The 20,372-nt window shown below is 43.8% G+C and overlaps 1 protein-coding gene across 8 annotated transcripts in view; it reads left to right on the top strand.

Annotated features, from left to right (window-relative positions):
* Window positions 1–20,372, top strand: part of LOC135055057 (dual specificity phosphatase 29-like) — a 232,086-nt gene that overhangs the window by 186,925 nt on the left and 24,789 nt on the right. For all 8 annotated transcript variants that reach the window (XM_063958669.1, XM_063958671.1, XM_063958667.1 and 5 more), the window contains exon 2: window positions 11,441–11,652. In XM_063958669.1, coding sequence (XP_063814739.1) covers window positions 11,462–11,652 — 191 coding nt within the window. In that variant the 5' untranslated portion in view covers window positions 11,441–11,461. The remainder of the gene's footprint in view (window positions 1–11,440; window positions 11,653–20,372) is intronic.

Raw genomic sequence — 20,372 nt, 5'->3', positions numbered from 1 at the left:
TTACGAATTTTGTTTTTTAAGAAAAAAATATATAAGAAAGCAATGTTTAGTGATTAGTAAACCCTAAACATTGCACTCTAACAGGAATAGACCCACTGTCGGACTGAGGCATGAAGGGCCCACCAGAGGAATGCAGTAGTATGGGCTCATGCTTAGGGGTGTGTCCAGCCTCCACAGGGGGTGTAGCCAACCACCACGGTGACTTGGCTAACCATTAGAGAGTGCATGGTGTGGGCCCCTTGTTAATATATATATATATATATATATATATATATATATATATATATATATATATATATATATATATATATATATAGTAAATGCTGCTAGTGTGTGCCTGATAATGTACCAGATTAATAAAAGCAATGCACTGTAGAAAATCCACCATAGTCATGTGCAGTTTATTGTAACATACAGTATGTATAATATATAATTTAAATGCACAATCTGGAACGTGATCCCTAGAGGATAGGTTAGGGGCTCACCAGGGTTTTCCCCTATACCCCCATTGGCCAGTCTGATGCTGAATAGTCTCCTTAGTCACTTATCTGGTCAGCGCAGGTAGCAGTGACATGAGTGCTGCAGTGTGATATTCACCTGCAGCACTCGGCTCCTGTCACAAATGAAGAGCCGACACTGCACTCAGCCCAGTCTCCAGGGCCGCCAGCATCTCTGGGGAAGTGAAGAAACGGAGATCCCCGCGAGGCCATACCCCATTTTGTTAGGCCACGCCCTATGTTCGGGCAGGCGTGGGGGAGATAGTGCAGAGTGCCCACTGGGTGTCACCACACCTGGTGATAGCTGCACATGCTTTCCTCCACTGTGGGGCCCTCCTCACATCTGCCCTTTTTGTCTCTCGCCTCCCTTGGAACTATAAAATCTCCTTTTTTTTAGCCCTGATAGACTCCACAGGTTAGTTCCGCCCCTTTTTTTCAATGCCTTTTTGAAATCTCCAGTTCCTTGGATTTCTAGGAAAGGAAACCTGGCTCCCTATTGGTAGTTGGTGGCCATCTTTTTGTAGCCTGCTATGAGGGCAGCCATTTTGTGTTATCCCCTGCTGCTCAGTATCTGGCTGACCTATTGTCTGGCAATCTTATGAAGCCAGGCGGCACTGAAATACTTTGGCAGCAACAGGTTAGAGCCCACTGCTTCCAAGCCTCCTTGTCTTTGCAATAAATGATGAGATTTGACTGGAAGCATCTATCCCCATTTAAAAATATAACCAATCCCAAACCTTAAGCCTGGATGAGTTGTTACAAGCAACAGGTGTCACAATCAAGAACATACAATACCAGAAATATAGGTAATAAGCAGCAATAAATCTGTTTTGCATCAAATGCATATATTGACAATGTAAAATTATTCTTTATTTCACTGTAGGACTACAAAGCCCTGCATGCATGTTGGGACCTAGGACCACACTTTGGGAGGCAGCAGCTTTCCTGGTGTATAGAGACCTCACCTCAGTGCCCAGACTAATTATCGGTTGCTTTCTCTTGCACTGTCCTCCTCTGGTGGAGCTACCATGCAGGAAGGGGGAGGACCTGAGGAATAGGGCCGGGGGCAGACATAGTTTACACAGGCACAGGAGTGTGTGAACGGCCACCCCCGCTCCATTCATAACTGTTCTAGTTGCCAGGGGGGTTGGTTTCCCAGGAGTCCACATTGGTGGTACTGGGGAGCGGGAACCTGCAGCGAGGGTTCTGGGACCCGGCAGTAGGTAGCCCCTTAGGGCCCTGTCCTCCTCTGGTGGAGCTGCATGCGGGAAGGGGGAGGCACTGGGGAGCAGGCCTGGGGGCAGACCGCTTACACAGGCACAGGAGTGTGTGAGCAGCTATGGACCAGTGCTTGGGAAATTAAAGGTCGCAACCGAAGAGTCCATGGTCACTGCCCCTGCCCCCATTCGTTAGCGTTCTAGTTGCTGTGGAGGGGGGAATTAATTGGTGGTGCTTGGGAGCGGGTACCTGCATAGAGGGTTCTTGGACCTGGCAGAAGGTAGCCCCATAGGGCTGAGAGGAAGTATGGGAGGCAGAGTACCTATCTCTGCACCCTCTCAGATTCTGCACCCGGGGCGCATCCCCCCTTAGGCCTCCCTAGTTGCAGCCATGGGTAGGGATGACATCAGAAGCCCAGCATAGAATGGTTGCCGGGATCCGACATAAAATCCCGCAATGTGATGGTTACTACCCATCGCATCTAAACCATCCGATGTTACAACCATTGATGGTTATACTGTGTGCATGAACACATTAGCTGAGCTAGGCTGTCAGCCATTGGATGGGTATCGGAAAGCTGCTTTCATGACTGTTAATCTTCAAATACCCACAATTTGATGGAAAAAGTTCTACCATTGAATCAAGAACGTAGTTGTTGCTATCCTATGTCAATCCTTTTTTTATAGACAGTATTCATAGGTCGAGAAGAGGAGTGTCTTAAATTGTACTTGAAATTAGATCTCAGGAATTCACATTTAAAAGATTTAAGGGAGGGTACTCATGGAGCGATCGCTGCTTAAAATCTAAGCAATCTGACTAGATTGCTTAGATTTTAAGCAGCGATCACTCCGTGTGTACCCCTCACAGCGATAGCGATGCGCAGCCCTATCGCTGGTGATAGATTGGCCTGCATGCAGGCCAATCTAGCAGGTCGCTCACTTCACCCACTGGGGGAAATGAGCGGCCCCCCCCCCCCCCCCCCCCCCCGCACGCTCAGCACACATCTCTCCCCCAATCGGCCCGTGAATACGGCCCTTAAATGTGAATAGGGTCTGGACTGTGGCACAGATGCAATATATCACTAGTCATTGCAACAATACAGTGGACAAATTTCACTTACCTGTAGTTTGGTCCTTCTGGTATTCATACAACACAAGCTTCTTCCTGTCCTCTGTAAATTGCTGAAATTATTCACACAACCATGGTCATCTGCTTAACACCCCCTCCCTTCCCCTCCTATCCTCCTCCTTCTTGCCCCTTATCTGTTTCTATCTTCTCTTTACAATTTTCACATTCTTGTTGCTCACTTGATCTTGCCCTCTCTTGTCCATCCAGCTTCCCGTTGCTATCTGCTTTTGTTTCTGATTTTTTGCTTGGGACAATTATTTTGTCTATTCAGGGTTAATAAAGTAACATCCTTTCTTATATTAATTGCTTACACTGACATTCTATGATATATAACCTTCTCTTGAGTGCAAGCCTCTCCTATTGGTTCCTGTCCTTTTCCATTGGTTTATTATCCCTTATTGTTATATTTCATTATTCATAAACCTAACAAAATGAAACCATGAGCTAAAAGTATCAGGTTTACAAAGATGTTCAGTGTCAATAAAAGGAAATTGTCAGAAGTAAAATTCAGCTGCTGTAAAAATATGTCAAGGGTCGGACAGCCGGACGAAGAGGGGGGAACAGAGTTTCATTTGCTTGTAAAGACTGAAATTACACTCCAAGGTCTTATTGAAGGATTCTCAGGTCACTTGACCTGAACAAGATCTTAACTGATCAGCAGAATGGGGAGTCCTGTGTGCATATCTGGTAACGAACATACATAACTAGATATTACACTAAGCAGCTGTTAATGAATTTATAAAACTCAAGAAATGCAGCGACTAAGAAACACTGTGGCATGATTTATTCATCTCGCTATGAGGTTTTCCTTGGAGCATAAGAGACTAGAGAAACCCGTTTTGTTTTTTAGACAGGAAGAGGGAGGTATGGGAATCCCGGATCCTGTTCTATTTAGTAGAGCAGCGATGTACCGGTATATCACAGACTGGCTTTGGGGCAGATCAGTATTTACGAACTTGCCACTTGAACTGGCCGTATTCCATCCTTTCTCCCCTGCTGCACTCTTACACACCCCAAACTCCCGTCTCCCATCTGAGATAAAACATAATATTTTATTTTGGCATACATATCGAGCATGGCAGGCCACTCACACTAAAGCCCAGAGAAAACCTGACACCTCTCTTCACACTACGTTTTGGGGTAACCCATGTTTCCTTCCTGGCCTTGATAACTCACATTTTTTGAGTTGGAGAGAAAAGGGGATCGCAGCTATTAGACACATATATGACCCAGGAGGCAACGCAGTGCTTTCTTTCTCTGATATCCAGATAAAATTCGGTATTTCCCACCGGGAATTTTTTATGTACTTGCAGGCTAAACACTTTGCTCAATCCCAGTCTCACCCAATGATTTCTGAGGCTACCACAGACCCGCTGCGCACCTTAACGGTGCTTACTAAAGATTGTCCTTACCATCTTAGTTACTTCAGAAACACCTTTAGGGTCTCATATAGAGACCGGCTCTGGGATTCCGCGTTGTCTTCATGGTCCAGAGATATCCCCAATATGGGATCGTGCGCTGAATTGTTAGATAACATTTTACCCACTTTTAGGTTCTTATACTCTGCCTCTTTGCAAGAGGTTCACTTGAAGATGCTCCAAAGGGCATATATAGCACCTAATCAGAGGGCGCACATGGTCCCAGACGACACTGGCTGTTGCATCAAATGTACTGCGCAGAGTGCCACCTTGTGCCACAATATGTGGTCTTGCCGGAAAATATCTAAGTTTTGGTACAAGGTGGTCGCTTATCTCAACACAGTATTTAACTTACGGTTAATAAAACGCCCGAAGGCTTGTTTGCTACTTGATTTTAGGGAGTGGTCTCTCTGGCCTGAAGATAGAGATATTGTTCCGGTACTCTCTGTTATCCTGACAATTGCCAAGAAACAAATTTTTAATAATTGGATCAAACCGTCTACCCCTTCTTTGATGGCTGTGAAACACATGACCCTCCGGATTATTTATTTTGAGAGGCGTGCTACTTATCCTGATATTGAATTGGGGGTCAGGCGGTTTGCCAAGAAGTGGGAGAAGTATATTGATACTCTAGACCCGGATGTACAGTCGTTCATCTATAAACTTTTTGAGACCACAACGTGGTATCTATATAGACAATTCGATAGGGCCTCTTGACAACCTAGGCCCATGTACTGTTCCTTTGGGACCTCCTGCTGTTTTCTTAGGAAATGCAATTATATTAATTTTAATACCCCATGCTGTATGTTTAGTCTAATGCCATATGGGTACTGAACCTTCTCTTTGGTTGGAATGGCTAACCATGCCTGAATTACTTCTTTAATATTTTTACTTAAGACTTCTTTGGCCGCTACTCATTCATGATATTATTATACTTGTATTGTTTTCCCCATTTGTTTCTTTCCCCCCCCCACCACCACCCCTCCTGTCTGTCTTCTTTACTGACCCCTCGGGTATACTGATGTCCTGTGAATCCTCAGGTAGAATTGTATGCTTAGCCTTAGGTATATGGTGATTTCTTATGCTGAGACGCACGTCGGTAATGTCTTCATCATTTCCTAGACCTCATGTAGGTTAAGATTGTTTATCCTTTACCTCTTACTCAAGCCTACAATTACCGACTATGTATCTGTGATTTCACTGATGTGGCTTAAAAGCACCTTACGATGGATTATTGTAACTATACCGGTTTCTCTCCGGTTTTTGGTATGTCTATATCATGAAGGTCTTCCCTGTTCTTGTATTTCTATAAAAAAATCTAATAAAAATTGTTGAATTAAAAAACAAACAAACCCCATTTCTCCATACAAAACTACAAGCTAGTGTAATTGCTGTGTCTCATTACAAATTGGGACTGCAACCCCTGAGGTGCTGTGCGTTCCTTCTGAACTGTCAGACGTAGGAGGATGGGACAAGGTGGTCCCTATAGATTGTAAGCTTGTGAGCAGGGCCTTCCTACCTCTATGTCTGTCTGTTTTTGCCCAGTTTGTTCTATCACTGTTTTTCTGTTTGTAAAGTGCAACGGAATATGCTGCGCTATAGAAGAAACTGTTGATAAATAAATAGTATTTGAGTGAAGGAAGCGTTAAGTAACAATTTTGATCAGAGTTCTTCTCTTTGACCAGATTTTCAAGCATTAGCAGCATGTCTTATGCTTTGTCTTGGAATCTTTTTTAAACAAGACACTGCTTCAAGGGTGATGAGTCAGGCATGTAAGAGGCAACAGATGATACTCAGGGGTACAATTACTAAGCAGTGATAAGAGTGGAGAAGTGAGCCAGTGGAGAAGTTGCCCATGGCAACCAATCAGCACTGAAGTAACATCTATAATTTGCATACTATAAAATGATACAGAGCTGCTGATTGGTTGATCGGGAAATTTCTCCACTGGCTCACTTCTCCGTTCTTATCACTGCTTAGTAAATGTACCCCTCAGGGAGTTTTATGGCAGAGTTCAGCAGTCGATGACAAGTGAAGTGTGGATTGCTGGGCAAATACTGAGGCCGATTCTGAGGTGGACGCAGATCATGCGTAGCTGCGACTTTTCATGGATTCTCAAGTGCAAAATATGCAAATGACAGATTAAGCACGGATTTAGCAAACCCTGCAACACCCACTATGCATATCTGAGCAATGCTCAAGTGCGCTGGGGGATCCGATTACTCCACCACTAACACACCATAGATCGCAACATTGACTCCTCAAGTAGCCCCTGCCTGGCGCAGAATCTCCCCTGTAACTTTTTAATATATGACAACTGGGGCTGCGGTGCTACCAAAGAGATCACAGCCACATGCTTAAAAACGCCCATGAGACTCCCATACAAGACGGACTGGGGCTCTTACACAGCCCTGGCACTTCAATGTGTGCATGCGCCACATGCGCACGCATGACAAGGTTAAGACTCAAAAGGGAGTGCCACGAGTCTCGGGGGCCTGGCAGCATGGCTCCATCTCTTTGCATGCCGGGAGACGTAGCTGCTTGGCCAACCTGTCTCTATATGTGCTCTGCGGCTGGACCGGCCTATCAGGCCATCGGCTCTTCTGGCATCTGCCTTAAATGCCATATGGTCAGTCTGGCCCTGCTCCCATAACACGCCCCTGACACCTCCTCTTTTTGCAGAGACTTTAGGCCACCACACAGTCTCCATCCTGAACCTTCCATGCATAGTAAGGGGTTCCTAGACTTTTTGTGAAGCAACAAATAATTGCTTTGCTACACAAACACAGGTACTGTGTCTAGCTCTGAGTCAGGCCCATTGATTTGCCATTCTGTTCAGGACCTGCTGAAAGCACTTGTGAAGCTGTAATTTACCAGTGAAAGGAATTTGAGGCAGGTGTTAGCGCAAGGAACAAAGCCAAAACTTCACGGAGGGAATAACTACCATTAGTGCTAACTGACTGTATGAAAAAACATACTTGTGCAGCCCTATGCAGCAGCATTTTATGCAGATTCCCTTCATTTTAACAAACACCAGGTATTATCTCTCTGATATCTAAAGACAAAAAGCTTTCGAAAATGTACAAAAAGTGCTGTAAAGTTACATATATAGCAACAAACACAAAAGGGAAAACATGTTAAATGACAAAAGAATGGCCGCAGAAAGGCTTTCTAGCAGAACAAAGACAAGAATGTCAGTCCTTATAAGGCTGTGAGATGTCCATGTATGTGAAGTGTATAAAAAGTTACTAGTATCTGTTTAGTAAAGATTATTCTTATTTTGTTAGTATCATGCTAAAAAGTGCACCCAAACCTATCCATCATTATAGTGCAATTACTGTATTATTGGGGATGGCATGGGAGAAGCAGACAATGGCCCTCATTCTGAGTTGATCGCTCGCTAGCTGCTTTTAGCAGCCGTGCAAACGCTAGGCCGCCGCCCTCTGGGAGTGTATCTTAGCAGAAGTGCGAACGAAAGGATCGCAGCATTGCTACAAAAAAAGATTGTGCAGTTTCAGAGTAGCTCGAGACTTACTCATAGCTTGCGATCACTTCAGTATGTTTAGTTCCTGTTTTGACATCACAAACACGCCCTGCGTTCGGCCAGCCACTCCTGCGTTTTTATCTGGCACACCTGCGTTTTTCAGCACACTCCCGGAAAACAGTCAGTTCCCTCCCAGAAACGCCCCATTCCAGTCAATCACTCACCGATCAGCAGTGCGACTGAAAAGCGTCACTAGATCTTGTGTGAAACTGCATCGGCTTTTGTGAAAGTACGTCGCGCGTGCGCACTGCGCGCCATACGCATGAGCAGAAGTGCCGATTTTTTTGCCTGATCGCTGCGCTGCGAACAATGGCAGCTAGCGATCAACTTGGAATGACCCCCGATATGCCAAACTTTATACAGGTTGAGTATCCCATATCCAAATATTCCGAAATACAGAATTTTTTGAGTGAGATAGTGAAACCTTAGTTTTCTGATGGCTCAATGTACACAAACTTTGTATAATACACAAAATTATTCAAAATATTGTATTAAATGACCTTCAGGCTGTGTGTATAAGGTGTATATGAAACAAATTAATTGTGTGTATAAGGCGGCGCAGTAACTAGGTGTGTGCAGATGTGGCATTGCCCACAGCGCACACCTAGTTAGAGCGCATTTTCCCCCTGCTCTCCCACTGTCCATCCCTGTCTACTGCACTCCCGCAGCCCACCCCCTCTCTTGGCCCCTGTGTACTGCGCTCCCACGGCCCCCCCTCCATCGGCAGTCGAGATCCCGATGGTCAAAATATCGATGCCGGGATCCCAACCGCCAGAATGCCGGCAGCACAGCCACCGAGCCTGCAGCGTGACAAGCCTGCAAGGGGCTTCGTGTCGCTCACGCCCCTGCCGGCAATCTGGCGGTCGGGATCCCGGCAGAGGTATTTTGACCTCCAGATACCCTTACCCAACCCGTATATGTATGTATGTATGTATGTATATATGTGTATGTATGTATGTATGTATGTGTATATATATATATATATATATATATATATATCTCTCCAAAAAGAACGGCACTCAGGGACTAGTAAATATGCAAACGTTGTATTGTAGTTGAAATCGAACGTAAACGTTTTCGGGGACACAGCCCCTTCGTCAGGATCAAATAGACAATAACCTGATCCTGACGAAGGGGCTGTGTCCCCGAAAACGTTTACGTTCGATTTCAACTACAATACAACGTTTGCATATTTACTAGTCCCTGAGTGCCGTTCTTTTTGGAGAGATATGGATTGCTTATGAAATGGACACCGGGGCAATTGTCTTCTGTATGTGAGTGCCGACTGACTTGGAACTGTGTGTATATATATATGTATATATATATATATATATATATATATATATATATATATATATATATATATATATATATATATAATATACACACACATACTTGGTCCAAAAGAAAGATACGGCACTCCAGGACTAATATAACATGCCTTCAGGCAGCAGAGAACAAAGCTGACTGCGCAGCATAGTTGTGTCAACGTTTAAATTACTTAAATTTCGTCAGGACAGTATCCTGATACTGTCCTGACGAAATTTAAGTAATTAAATGAAACGTTGACACAACTATGCTGCGCCGTCAGCTTTGTTCTCTGCTGCCTGAAGGCATGTTATATTAGTCCTGGAGTGCCGTATCTTTCTTTTGGACTGTCTTATTGTTTACTGGCACCTGGGCACTACATACCGGATGGAATATAGGAGTGCCAGTCCTTGCTCTGGTTTGTTTGTTTGTTTGTTTATATATATATATATATATATATATATATATATATATATATATATATATATATATATATAATATACACACACAAATCTAGAAAACCACAGCACTCACCACCCCAGAAGCGGGGTGCAATTTCTACACTCACCACTCATAGGGTGGGGTGCATGCAGCCCATGGCCACCAACCCAAATATATACAAACAGGAAGTTCAGCACTCACCATAGCAAGCCCACTTTTATCCTCACAAAATCAATAAATAAATATGGTGAGTGCTGAACTTTGTTTGTGTGTGTGTATGTATATATATATATATATATATATATACATACATACACACACACACACACACACACACACACACACACACAGGCAAACGCAGGATCTAGTCAGCGGGGTTTCCGTGTGTATGTGCGAGTATATACATATATACACGCAGACATACATACACACACAAATATATATATACTGTGTGTGTGTGTATATATATATCTTTGTTTGGTATATATACACATATATATATACACATATATATACCTCCTACATTAGTACCCTCTGACATTTTTTTCTGGATCCCCCAAGTAGTATCATATTACCCAGCAAAGCAGCAATCTGTGCAGGAGCGTAGTATGGCAGCAGGACAGAGGCCAGAGGCAGTAAGACAGCGCGGGTGGGAGGACAGCAGCTTCTCCTCTGCAAGGATTGGATCAGAAATCACCTTGCATTTAATTAGCGATATGGATACATTAATATATGTTATGACATGTTTGAGTTAATTAACAGTCAGTGCTCTAATGCCCTTATACAAGGAAATGAAACCCTCCTTTCCAGCAGACATACAGGCTATACAACATGCATGTATTGCAGAATAAAGGGCAAGTGGATAGAGACAAGCTCAGAGATGCTATGTGACATATTAGACCAACATATACATATAATCAATGCAGTATCTGACAGACTAGACAGCACAATGCTGGATACATGATGACAATAGGTGACCACATGCTCTCTCCTTTATGTTACTGTATGCTGCCTGCCACCAGACTAAACTCTATGCACACTGCATGGCACAACCAATTAACCCATGCAATGCCAGAGGTGCTAGCACAGACCCAGATTCTGGCAATCTAATACCAGCTATGTGCAATACGGCAGCACAGGTGGCTGGTGCAGTATGGCATGCTCACCAGCTATGCACTGGCAGCAGGCTGCACCCCTGTGACCTCCCTTACCTTGCACTGGGTTCTGCAGGGCTGAAATCAGGGCCACCAAGAGCAGGGGTGCCCATCTTGTTCCTAGAGGTGGTCTTCTGGTCCCAGTGGGTGGCCGATGTAGTATGGTTACAGCCCATAGGACAGAAGCAGTCAGACAGCATGGACGGGAGGAGAGCACAGCAGCTTCTGCTCGCTCATCACAGACAGCGCGGCCGAGTGGGCTTGGGCGGGCGTGAGGTCGTCACGCTGCGCACATATAATATTATTCAATTGGCTGTAACATGGGGGAGATGGAGCTGGGGAGCTATAAAACGGCTATTGTCCTCCCGGTCAGTAAGTGCATTATTGACCGGTCGGACACTAATTACACTTATAAATCAATGTTTCAGGCTAATGGGTGGTCCAGTGTACCCCCGGACCACCCCCTAGTTTCGCCTAAGATTTGGGTGGATTATATTGTTTCTGTGCAGGGTAAATACTGGCTGCTTTATTTTTACACTGCAATTTAGCTTTTAGTTTGAACACACCCACCCAAATCTAACTCTCTCTGCACATGTTACATCTGCCCCCCTGCAGTGCACATAGTTTTGCCCAACTGTTAACTGTTTGGGTTTGCCAGCAACTCTGAAATACCCCCAAAGTCCTGATGTTATGGCTCTGCATCTAATCCTGTGATCTTTTTTTTCTGCTTAGGGACCACAGGAGCGTAGTGCCATGTCAGTTGCCCAAGCAAGGATGCCTGAAGGAGGCCTGAAGAAACGTAATGCCTATGCAGCAGTTGCTGTAGATCCAGATACTGGATACTGCACCCCTGGGGCATTTGAGCTGGAGAGACTTTTTTGGCATGGAGCAGCCAAGTTCACCCATGTAAATGAAGTATTCACCAACCTGTATATTGGAGATGAGTGAGTATATAATCACGTTACATACTAGAGGATATTACAAAACAATTTTGTTTATTAAATGCAAGGTCTGGAGATGTGAGGGTATTGGGAGGTCCCCCTACATGCCTCCACACGCAGGGACAGACAGAATCCTTTAGATCAAAAGGTATAACTGGGTTTTTTTTCTTTGTTATATCACTTTTACCCCTTCACTGCTGAGACTATTTTGACACTTTTTGGACTTGTCACACTCATCAGTAATTATTAATTCAGTAACCAAACACAAATTTTACTATGTTTATTTCCATAAGGCTTTGAATTTCCAGGAAATAAAATGAATGCCCTTATTTATCAATGAGTGATCAATTTCACCAGCCAATCAACTCCTAACTGCCATGTTACAGACTGTGGGGGATATTTAATAAAACTTAATTATATCATAAAGCTGGAAAATGTGATATTTATGTTTACTGGAGATGTGACAGTTGCAGAGCAGTCCAGAATTCAAAAAGGGCAGCCACACTGCCAGTGAGTCCCGAACAGCAATGTCTAGCACTGTTTGGTGTGGCAGTTGATGTGGCTCCCCTGTTTGAAATTTGGACTGCTCTGCAACTGCCACTGGTGAGGAGATGTTTATTTCCATCTCCAGAGAACATAAATATCATATTTCCAGCTTTTATGAGATAATGATGTCTTTATTAATTATCCCCCTGTGTTTGAAAAATGACAGTTAGGAGCAGATTGGCTGGTGCAATTTATCACTCACGGTGATATTTAACACTCAGTGATAAATAAGGGCATAAATTGATTATTTCTCCTCACATGGCTAATTAGCCAAGTGCCATAGATTACTGTTTTAGTGAAACTGCAATAAGAGAACTAAAAGCAAATGTGTGAATTCTGCATGTGAGTTTTCCTAATAAAATCTGTACTTCAAGGATAGAATGCAATTTTTTCTTTTTACATGTGTGAATGAAATGCATAAAATGTGTAGGAATACTATGGTAGCCTAACAAACATAATAGAAAAATAGATACCACATGGCATAAGGGGACACTTGTGTTTATTTATTCCAGCATGTGGGAGATCTGTGAATTAAACACTGTAATATAGAACATCACACAGTGTCCTCCATGTTGATATGATGTGTGACCATCAGACAGTTACCATTAAGGGACCACATCATTTGGAAGAGATGACTTTCCTCTTTCATGTAAAGGCGGGCCACTGAGTTTATTGAAGCATGGATAGGAGAGATTCTCCCCAAGACGAAACGCCCCACTTTCAACCTAGGGTATCCCAGAGTATTTGTGTGTGTGGGAGACAGAGCACTCCAGAGGTCTCATCAAGCCCCCAGATAACAAGCAACAGAGAATGTAAGGAGAAATTTTAAGTAAGTTGTGCCCCCCATTTCAGCCACTGCAGTACTTAGGGCGAGTCCCACTTGTCCTTAGCTGCGAAGGGGTGCATTTGCTTCTACAAAAGCATTGTTACACTGATGAGACAAAACATTATGACCACCTGCCTAATATGCTGTTGCTCCTCTGTGTACAGCCAAAAGAGCTCTGATTGACTGAAGCATGGACTTTACAGAAGATCCTTTAACTCCTGTAAATTGCACAGTGGAGCCGTCATTGACCAAAGATTTATTTTCGACAGTGGACTGGCATGGGCACTCCAACTAGCCTGCCATAAGCTGTGACATTACACATTACCCATTATAATTTTCTGCAATTTCTGCCACAGTAGCACTTCTGCTGCTTTGTTCCAGACCATATAGCCTTTGTTGAGTCACACTACGACTGACCTTGAGCACCCAACAGGCATTATTGCACCTGAAATACTGTGACTATGGGGTTTATTTACTAAGCCTTGGATGGAGGTAAAGTGAATGGAGATAAAGTACCAGCCAGTCAGCTCCTAACTGTCATTTTTCAAAGCCAAACTGTGACATGGCAGTTAAGAGTTGATTGGCTGATGCTTTATCACCATTTACTTTATCTCCATCCATGGCTTAGTAAATAGACCCTGAAGTCTGGGAGTAATAATTTGTCGCTTATCAAAGTCACTCAGCTCTTACACCTGTCCATATCTTCTGCTTTCAACACATCAACTAGAAGTACCTCATGCCAGCCTATCTAATGTATTCCTTACCTTGACAGTGTTATGAGATAGTCTGCTCACATGGGAGTGGTCATAATATTTTGGTTCAAGGGTATATACTATATGTATACATTAGAAATATACATTATGGTAAGAACTAACCGTTGATAATGGTATTTCTCCTCAGTCCACAAGGATCCACAGGATAATAATGGGATATGATGAAGCGACAGCGGATTTGCACTATTCGGTCAAAGCTTTCCGGTTTCCCAGCATGCAACGGGCCCGTCCATATATCCCCGTCTCCTGGCTCAGGCAAATCAGTTGTATTCCAAAGCTCAAGGCAGGAGCATCATAGATAGCCCTAATCAGGCGATAAGAACACACATGCACACCCTTCCGTACAAGAAGGAAGAGGTTAGGGAGTAAAAGGATCCTCAAATCAGGTGCGTCAGGGTGGGATCCCTGTGGATCCTGTGGACTTAGGAGAAATACCGTTAGCAACGGTAAATTCTTACCATAATGTATATTTCTCCAGCAGGGTCCACAGGTTATCCACAGGATAACAATGGCATTTCCCAAAGCAATTTAGTGGTGGGGACGCTCCTGATTGGACAGGAGAATCCTTCGCCCGAATTCAGCGTCATGAGAGGCAAAGGTATCCATGGCATAATGTCTAATGAATGTGTTAATGGAAGACCATGTGGCTGCCTTACATATCTGTTCTGCTGAAGCACCACATTGTGCTGCCCATGAAGGACCTACCTTACGAGTAGAGTGAGCAGAGACATTAGCCGGAACAGGGAGATCAGCTTGAGAATATGCTTCTGAAATAGTCATCCGAAGCCATCTTGCCAGTGTCTACTTATCAGCAGGCCATCCTCTCTTGTGAAATTCGTAGAGAATGAAAAGAGAATCTGTCTTTCTGATGGCACTGGTATGATCCATGTAGATCCTTAATGCACAGACCACATCCAGCGATGCATCTCCCGCAGAAAAGTCCCGGTACCTGGAAAGCCGGGACTACAATTTCTTCATTAAGGTGGAATTTAGACACCACCTTCGGAAGATACCCAGATCTAGTTCTGAGAACTGCTTTATCTGGATAAAAAAATCAGAAATGGGGAACGACATGATAATGCCCCTAAATCTGATACTCTTCTAGCTGACGCCATAGCCAGTAGAAAGAGAACTTTAGCTGTCAACCATTTAAGATCCACTTTATTAAGTGGTTCAAATGGGGCAATTGAAGGGCTTTCAGGACTAGACTTAAGTCCCAAGGCACTGTAGGAGGAAAAAAAGGAGGTTGAATGCGCAGCATTCCCTGGAAAAAAGTGGGCACATCCTGTAAGTTGGCAATTTTCTTTTGGAACCATACAGTCAATGCCGACACTTGCACTTTCAAGGAAGCCACCATCAAACCTTTATCCATTCCTGCCTGAAGGAATGCTAAGACCCTGGAAACTCTGAAAGACTTAGGGTCCATTTTCCGTTCACTGCACCAATGAATATAGGTTTGCCATATTCAGTGATAAATGCGAGCTGAGGAAGGTTTCCTTGCTCTCAGCATAGTTTGAATCACCTGTTATGAGAATCCTTTTGACTTAAGGATAGAGGTTTCAAGAGCCACGCCGACAAAGACAGTCGATCCAGATGTCTGTGATAACAAGGATATCAGTAGATCTGGACGTTGAGGGACCAGAAGTGGAGCATCCATCGACATTCTCTGCAGATCTTTGTACCAATGCCTTCTGGGCCAAGCCGGAGCCATTAGTATCATGGCACCTTTCCCTTGCTTTATCTTTCTCACCACCCTGGGTAATAGAGTGATTGGAGGAAACACATAAGCCAGATGAAAGTCCCATTTCACCGACAGGGCATCCACAAAGATCGCTCTGGGATCCTTTGTTCTTGACCCGTATGCAAGAACTTTGTTCAGACGGGACGCCATGAGATCTATCTCTGGCAACCCCCACTTGTCTACTAGAGCCTGGAAGACCTCCGGGTGTAGAGCCCATTCGCTTGCCTGAATGGCGTGTCGACTGAGAAAGTCCACTTCCCAGTTTAGGACTCCTGGAACGAACACTGCAGACAAGGCTGGATGATGAAGTTCTTTCTGCCCACTGTAGTTTGTGACTTACCTCCTTCATCGCTTTTCGGCTGCGAGTTCCTCCTTGATGGTTGAGGTACGCTAGCGAGAGGATCTGGACTGGTTTTCCCAGAAGAATGTCCTTTGCCTGAATCAGTGCCATGTATATGGCCCAAAGTTCCAATATATTTATTGGCAGGCAACTTCTTCCTTGGTCCATTGCCCCTGGAAACACGACCTTCCTAACACTGCTCCCCAGCCCTGGAGACTGGCATCTGTCGTCAGAATTTCCCAATCTGATAACCAAAAGGGTCTCCCCTTGTCCAGATGGGATGTCTGTAGCCACCAGGCTAATGACCTTCTTACTTCAATAGTAAGAACCATAGTCTGTGTTTTTATGGTATGATGCAACCCATTCCATTTGGCAAGAATCAGACGCTGCAGAGGCCTCAAGTGGAAATGTGCATACTCCACCATGTCGATAGTTGACACCATCAAAACCATCACACGCATTGCTGCATGAATGGATACCTTTTGACTGTGTTGCAAGTCCTGAACCCTTGACTGAACCTTGGATATCTTGTTCAGAGGTAACATTACTCTTTGAAGACTTGAATCCAGTACAGCCCCCAAGTGAGTCATTCTCTGTGACAGAACCAGAGACGATTTTGCCCAATTTATGAGCCACCCATGCTTCTGCAGACACGTTATTGTCTGTTGCAGATGACATAGGAGCAATTCCTGCGACTGTGCCAGGATTAAAAGATTGTCGAGGTATGGTAAGATTCTTATCCCCTGCTGGAGGAGTATTTACCATAATCTTGGTAAATACTCTGGGGGCTGTGGCTAACCCAAATGGTAGGCCTGGAAATGAAAATGCTGTTGGAGGATAGCAAACCTGAGATAGCACTGATGGGACGGTGCTATAGGAACATGTAGGTAAGCATCCTGTATATCCAGGGATACCATATAATCCTCTGGCTCCATGGCCAAAATGATGGAACGTAAAGTCTCCATGTGAAACCGAGGTACCCAAATGTATTTGGTCAGCACTTTCAGATTGAGAATGGGCCTTAATGACTCATTTGGCTTCTGAACTAAAAACAGGCTAAAGTAAAACCTCTGTCCTCGTTGTGCATGAGGAACTGGAATGACTACTCCTGACTGAAGCAATTACTGTACTGCCTTTGCAAAGCCCTGGCCTTCATCTCTACCCGAGACGGGCTGGTACAAAAAACCTTCGAGGAGGGTGCTTCTTGAAGGCAAAAGCATAACCTAGAGATACCGCTTCCTGCACCCAGGCATCTGTTGTAGACTGCTGCCAGATCTGTGCAAACTGAAGAAGTCGGCCCCCACCATGGGGTCCCCCAGGTGGAGGCCCGCACCATCAGGCTGATGGCTTATCTGTTTTACCAACCGATCCTCTGGTAGCCCAATACTTATTAGTCTTACCAGACTTATTGTATTGGGACTGCCTGCTATCACTTTTACCTTTAGCTTTTCCTTGAGACCGAAAAGCCGGAACTTTAGGTTTGAATTTGTATGTGGAAGGAAACTTTTTTTTTTTCTTTGACAATTTTTTATTGAGACATCATGGATTGTTTAGAGAAGTACAATTTAGGTATAATGACATGTACAATTTAAAAATATATACATAGAAGTTGTACAATAAATTCTCATATTATCACCTTGAAGTATATAAAAAAAAAAAAAGATGAGATAACACACAGTATATATTCTTACATTGGAGTCACACGTGTGGTTGTGAACATTACAAAAAGCCTTGGGGGAAACCACCATTACTGCCAGTCCTCAAACTAAAGATATAGGTTGGTCCTGTGCTGCCAATCTGGATTGGTACCACGTGGTGTTTTTTAAACTATTATATATTTGCAGTCACATAGTGAGGGGCAGACTGGAAATATAGGAATCCCATAGAGTGAAAAAACGACCTACTTGATTACCCTAATCTACAATGGCTTCCACCCAGTCCATCCAGAATAGGTAGGGCAATTTTGTCAGAAACAGTGGTATCTGTGGAGGCGTGCTATCTATCCAACCCTGAAGTATCGTATTTTTCCCCGCTGCACTGAGGGCCAACAATAGTTTTTTACATTCTGATGGCATCCGGAGATCAGGATCAATAATACCCAGTATCGCCCATTCAGGAGTAAATGGCACAAAATTTATCAATTTAGCTTCTGTGTATCTTCTAATGAGATGCCAGAAGTACTGTACAATGGGACATGCCCATAAACAATGATAAGTATCCGCCTCACTCTGATGAAAACGTCGCAATGGGGATAAATAAGTGTTATGGTATACATTTAGAAATAATTCGGTGTACATATTCGCAGGCAGGACCTTTCGGGAATACAGTAGGGCCTTTTCCATCATGGGTATAGTCAGATTAGGGAAATGAGTCAACCACTTGGACATGCCGCCTGTAATAGTAGCATGATCCAAAATAGTTCTTAAGAATGTATAGTGTATGGATATGGCTTTATGGTACGGGATGTAATAAAAGTCTGTCCAACGAGTTTTTCCAGTCCCCTTCCGACAAGTGTGTGAGAACATGTCTGACATAAAATCGTGTTTGCAGGAATGGCAAAGGAGACTGAGCAACCACAGTATGCTTTGCAGATACCTCAGAAAAGGTCAGCATGCGGCGTTCATCCGTGGAAACTAATGATCGAATCGATGTTATTCCAGCCTCCCCCCACATAGTAAAGGGGCGAGTAGCCATGCCATCCAAGAATTCAGGATTTTGGGTTAAAGGTAGATGTAGAGAATGATATCGACACAACCCCGCGTTATGACGCAAGATGTGCCACATTATCCTCGTAGACCATAAAAGCGGGTTCGATTTGATATGGTCCGAGATTTCCTGATCATATTGATGGAGAAAACACGTCAAGTCAACGTATGTCAAAAAATTCAGTTCCAGAGACGTATTCGTGTAAACAGAGCTGTTTTGTAGCCAATCCCTCAAATGTCTCAGAAGCGCAGCCTGGTTGTAAACTACCACATTGGGGAAATTGATCCCTCCATTGGATTTAGGCTGGGCAAGTTTACGTAATGCTATGCGGGCACGGCCCCCCTTCCATATAAAAATTCTGATGAGTTTATTGATCATTTGTACGTCTGTTTTCGTCAGTAAGACAGGGAGTGTTTGTAGGGGGTATAATAGGCGCGGGATAGCCACCATTTTAAGTAAATTGGCCCTACCCAAGTACGACAACGGCAAACGTTCCCATCCCTTAATATCGTCAGTCAAAGTACGTATGGCTTTGCCCACATTGAGTTTATATCATTCTGAAATGTGCCTTGGCACTATAATGCCTAGGTACGAGATATACGTTGATACCCAGTGTAACGGGAAATGTGTAGTCCAGTGTGGACATGTAGTATTGCCATATAGCAGTTGTGCTTTAGATTTGTCCATGTTAATGCTAAAACCCCGAAATTTGGCCAAATAATGGAATTTTTTTCTAAAATAAAATGAAGAGCGTGCTCAGGGTCAGATACAGTTGTGCTCATAAGTTTACATACCCTAGCAGAATTTGTGATTTTCTGGCCATTTGTCAGAGAATATGAATGATAACTCACAAACATTTCTTTCACTCATGGTTAGTGGTTGGGTGAAGCCATTTATTGTCAAACAACTGTGTTTACTCTTTTTAAATCATAATGACAACAGAAACTACCCAAATGACCCTGATCAAAAGTTTACATACCCCAGTTCTTAATACTGTGTATTGCCCCCTTTAACATCAATGACAGCTTGAAGTCTTTTGTGGTAGTTGTGGATGAGGCTCTTTATTTTCTCAGATGGTAAAGCTGCCCATTCTTCTTGGCAAAAAGCCTCCAGTTCCTGTAAATTCTTGGGCTGTCTTGCATGAACTGCACGTTTGAGATCTCCCCAGAGTGGCTAAATGATATTGAGGTCAGGAGACTGAGACGGCCACTCCAGAATCTTCACTTTATTCTGTTGTAGCCAATGACAGGTCGACTTGGCCTTGTGTTTTGGATCACTGTCATGTTGGAACGTCCAAGTACGTCCCATGCGCAGCTTCCGGGCTGATGAGTGCAAATTTTCCTCCAGTATTTTCTGATAACATGCTGTATTCATCTTTCCATCAATTTTGGCCAAGTTTCCAGTGCCTTTGTAGCTCACACATCCCCAAAACATCAGCGATCCACCTCCGTATTTCACAGTAGGAATGGTGTACCTTTCATCATAGGCCTTGTTGACTCCTCTCCAAATGTAACGTTTATGGTTGTGGCCAAAAAGTTAAATTTTGGTCTCATCACTCCAAATGACTTTGTTGCAGAAGTTTTGAGGCTTGTCTCTGTGCTGTTTGGAGTATTGTAAGCGGGATGCTTTGTGGCATTTGCGTAGTAATGGCTTTCTTCTGGTGACTCGACCATGCAGCCCATTTTTCTTCAAATGCCTCCTTATTGTGCATCTTGAAACAACCACACCACTTTTTTTCAGAGAGTCCTGTATTTCAGCTGAAGTTATTTGTGGTTTTTTCTTTGCATCCCG

This window comes from Pseudophryne corroboree, chromosome 3 (assembly GCF_028390025.1).
Source record: "Pseudophryne corroboree isolate aPseCor3 chromosome 3, aPseCor3.hap2, whole genome shotgun sequence".
Classification (NCBI taxonomy): domain Eukaryota; kingdom Metazoa; phylum Chordata; class Amphibia; order Anura; family Myobatrachidae; genus Pseudophryne; species Pseudophryne corroboree.
This window is presented reverse-complemented; position numbering and strand designations above follow the sequence as displayed.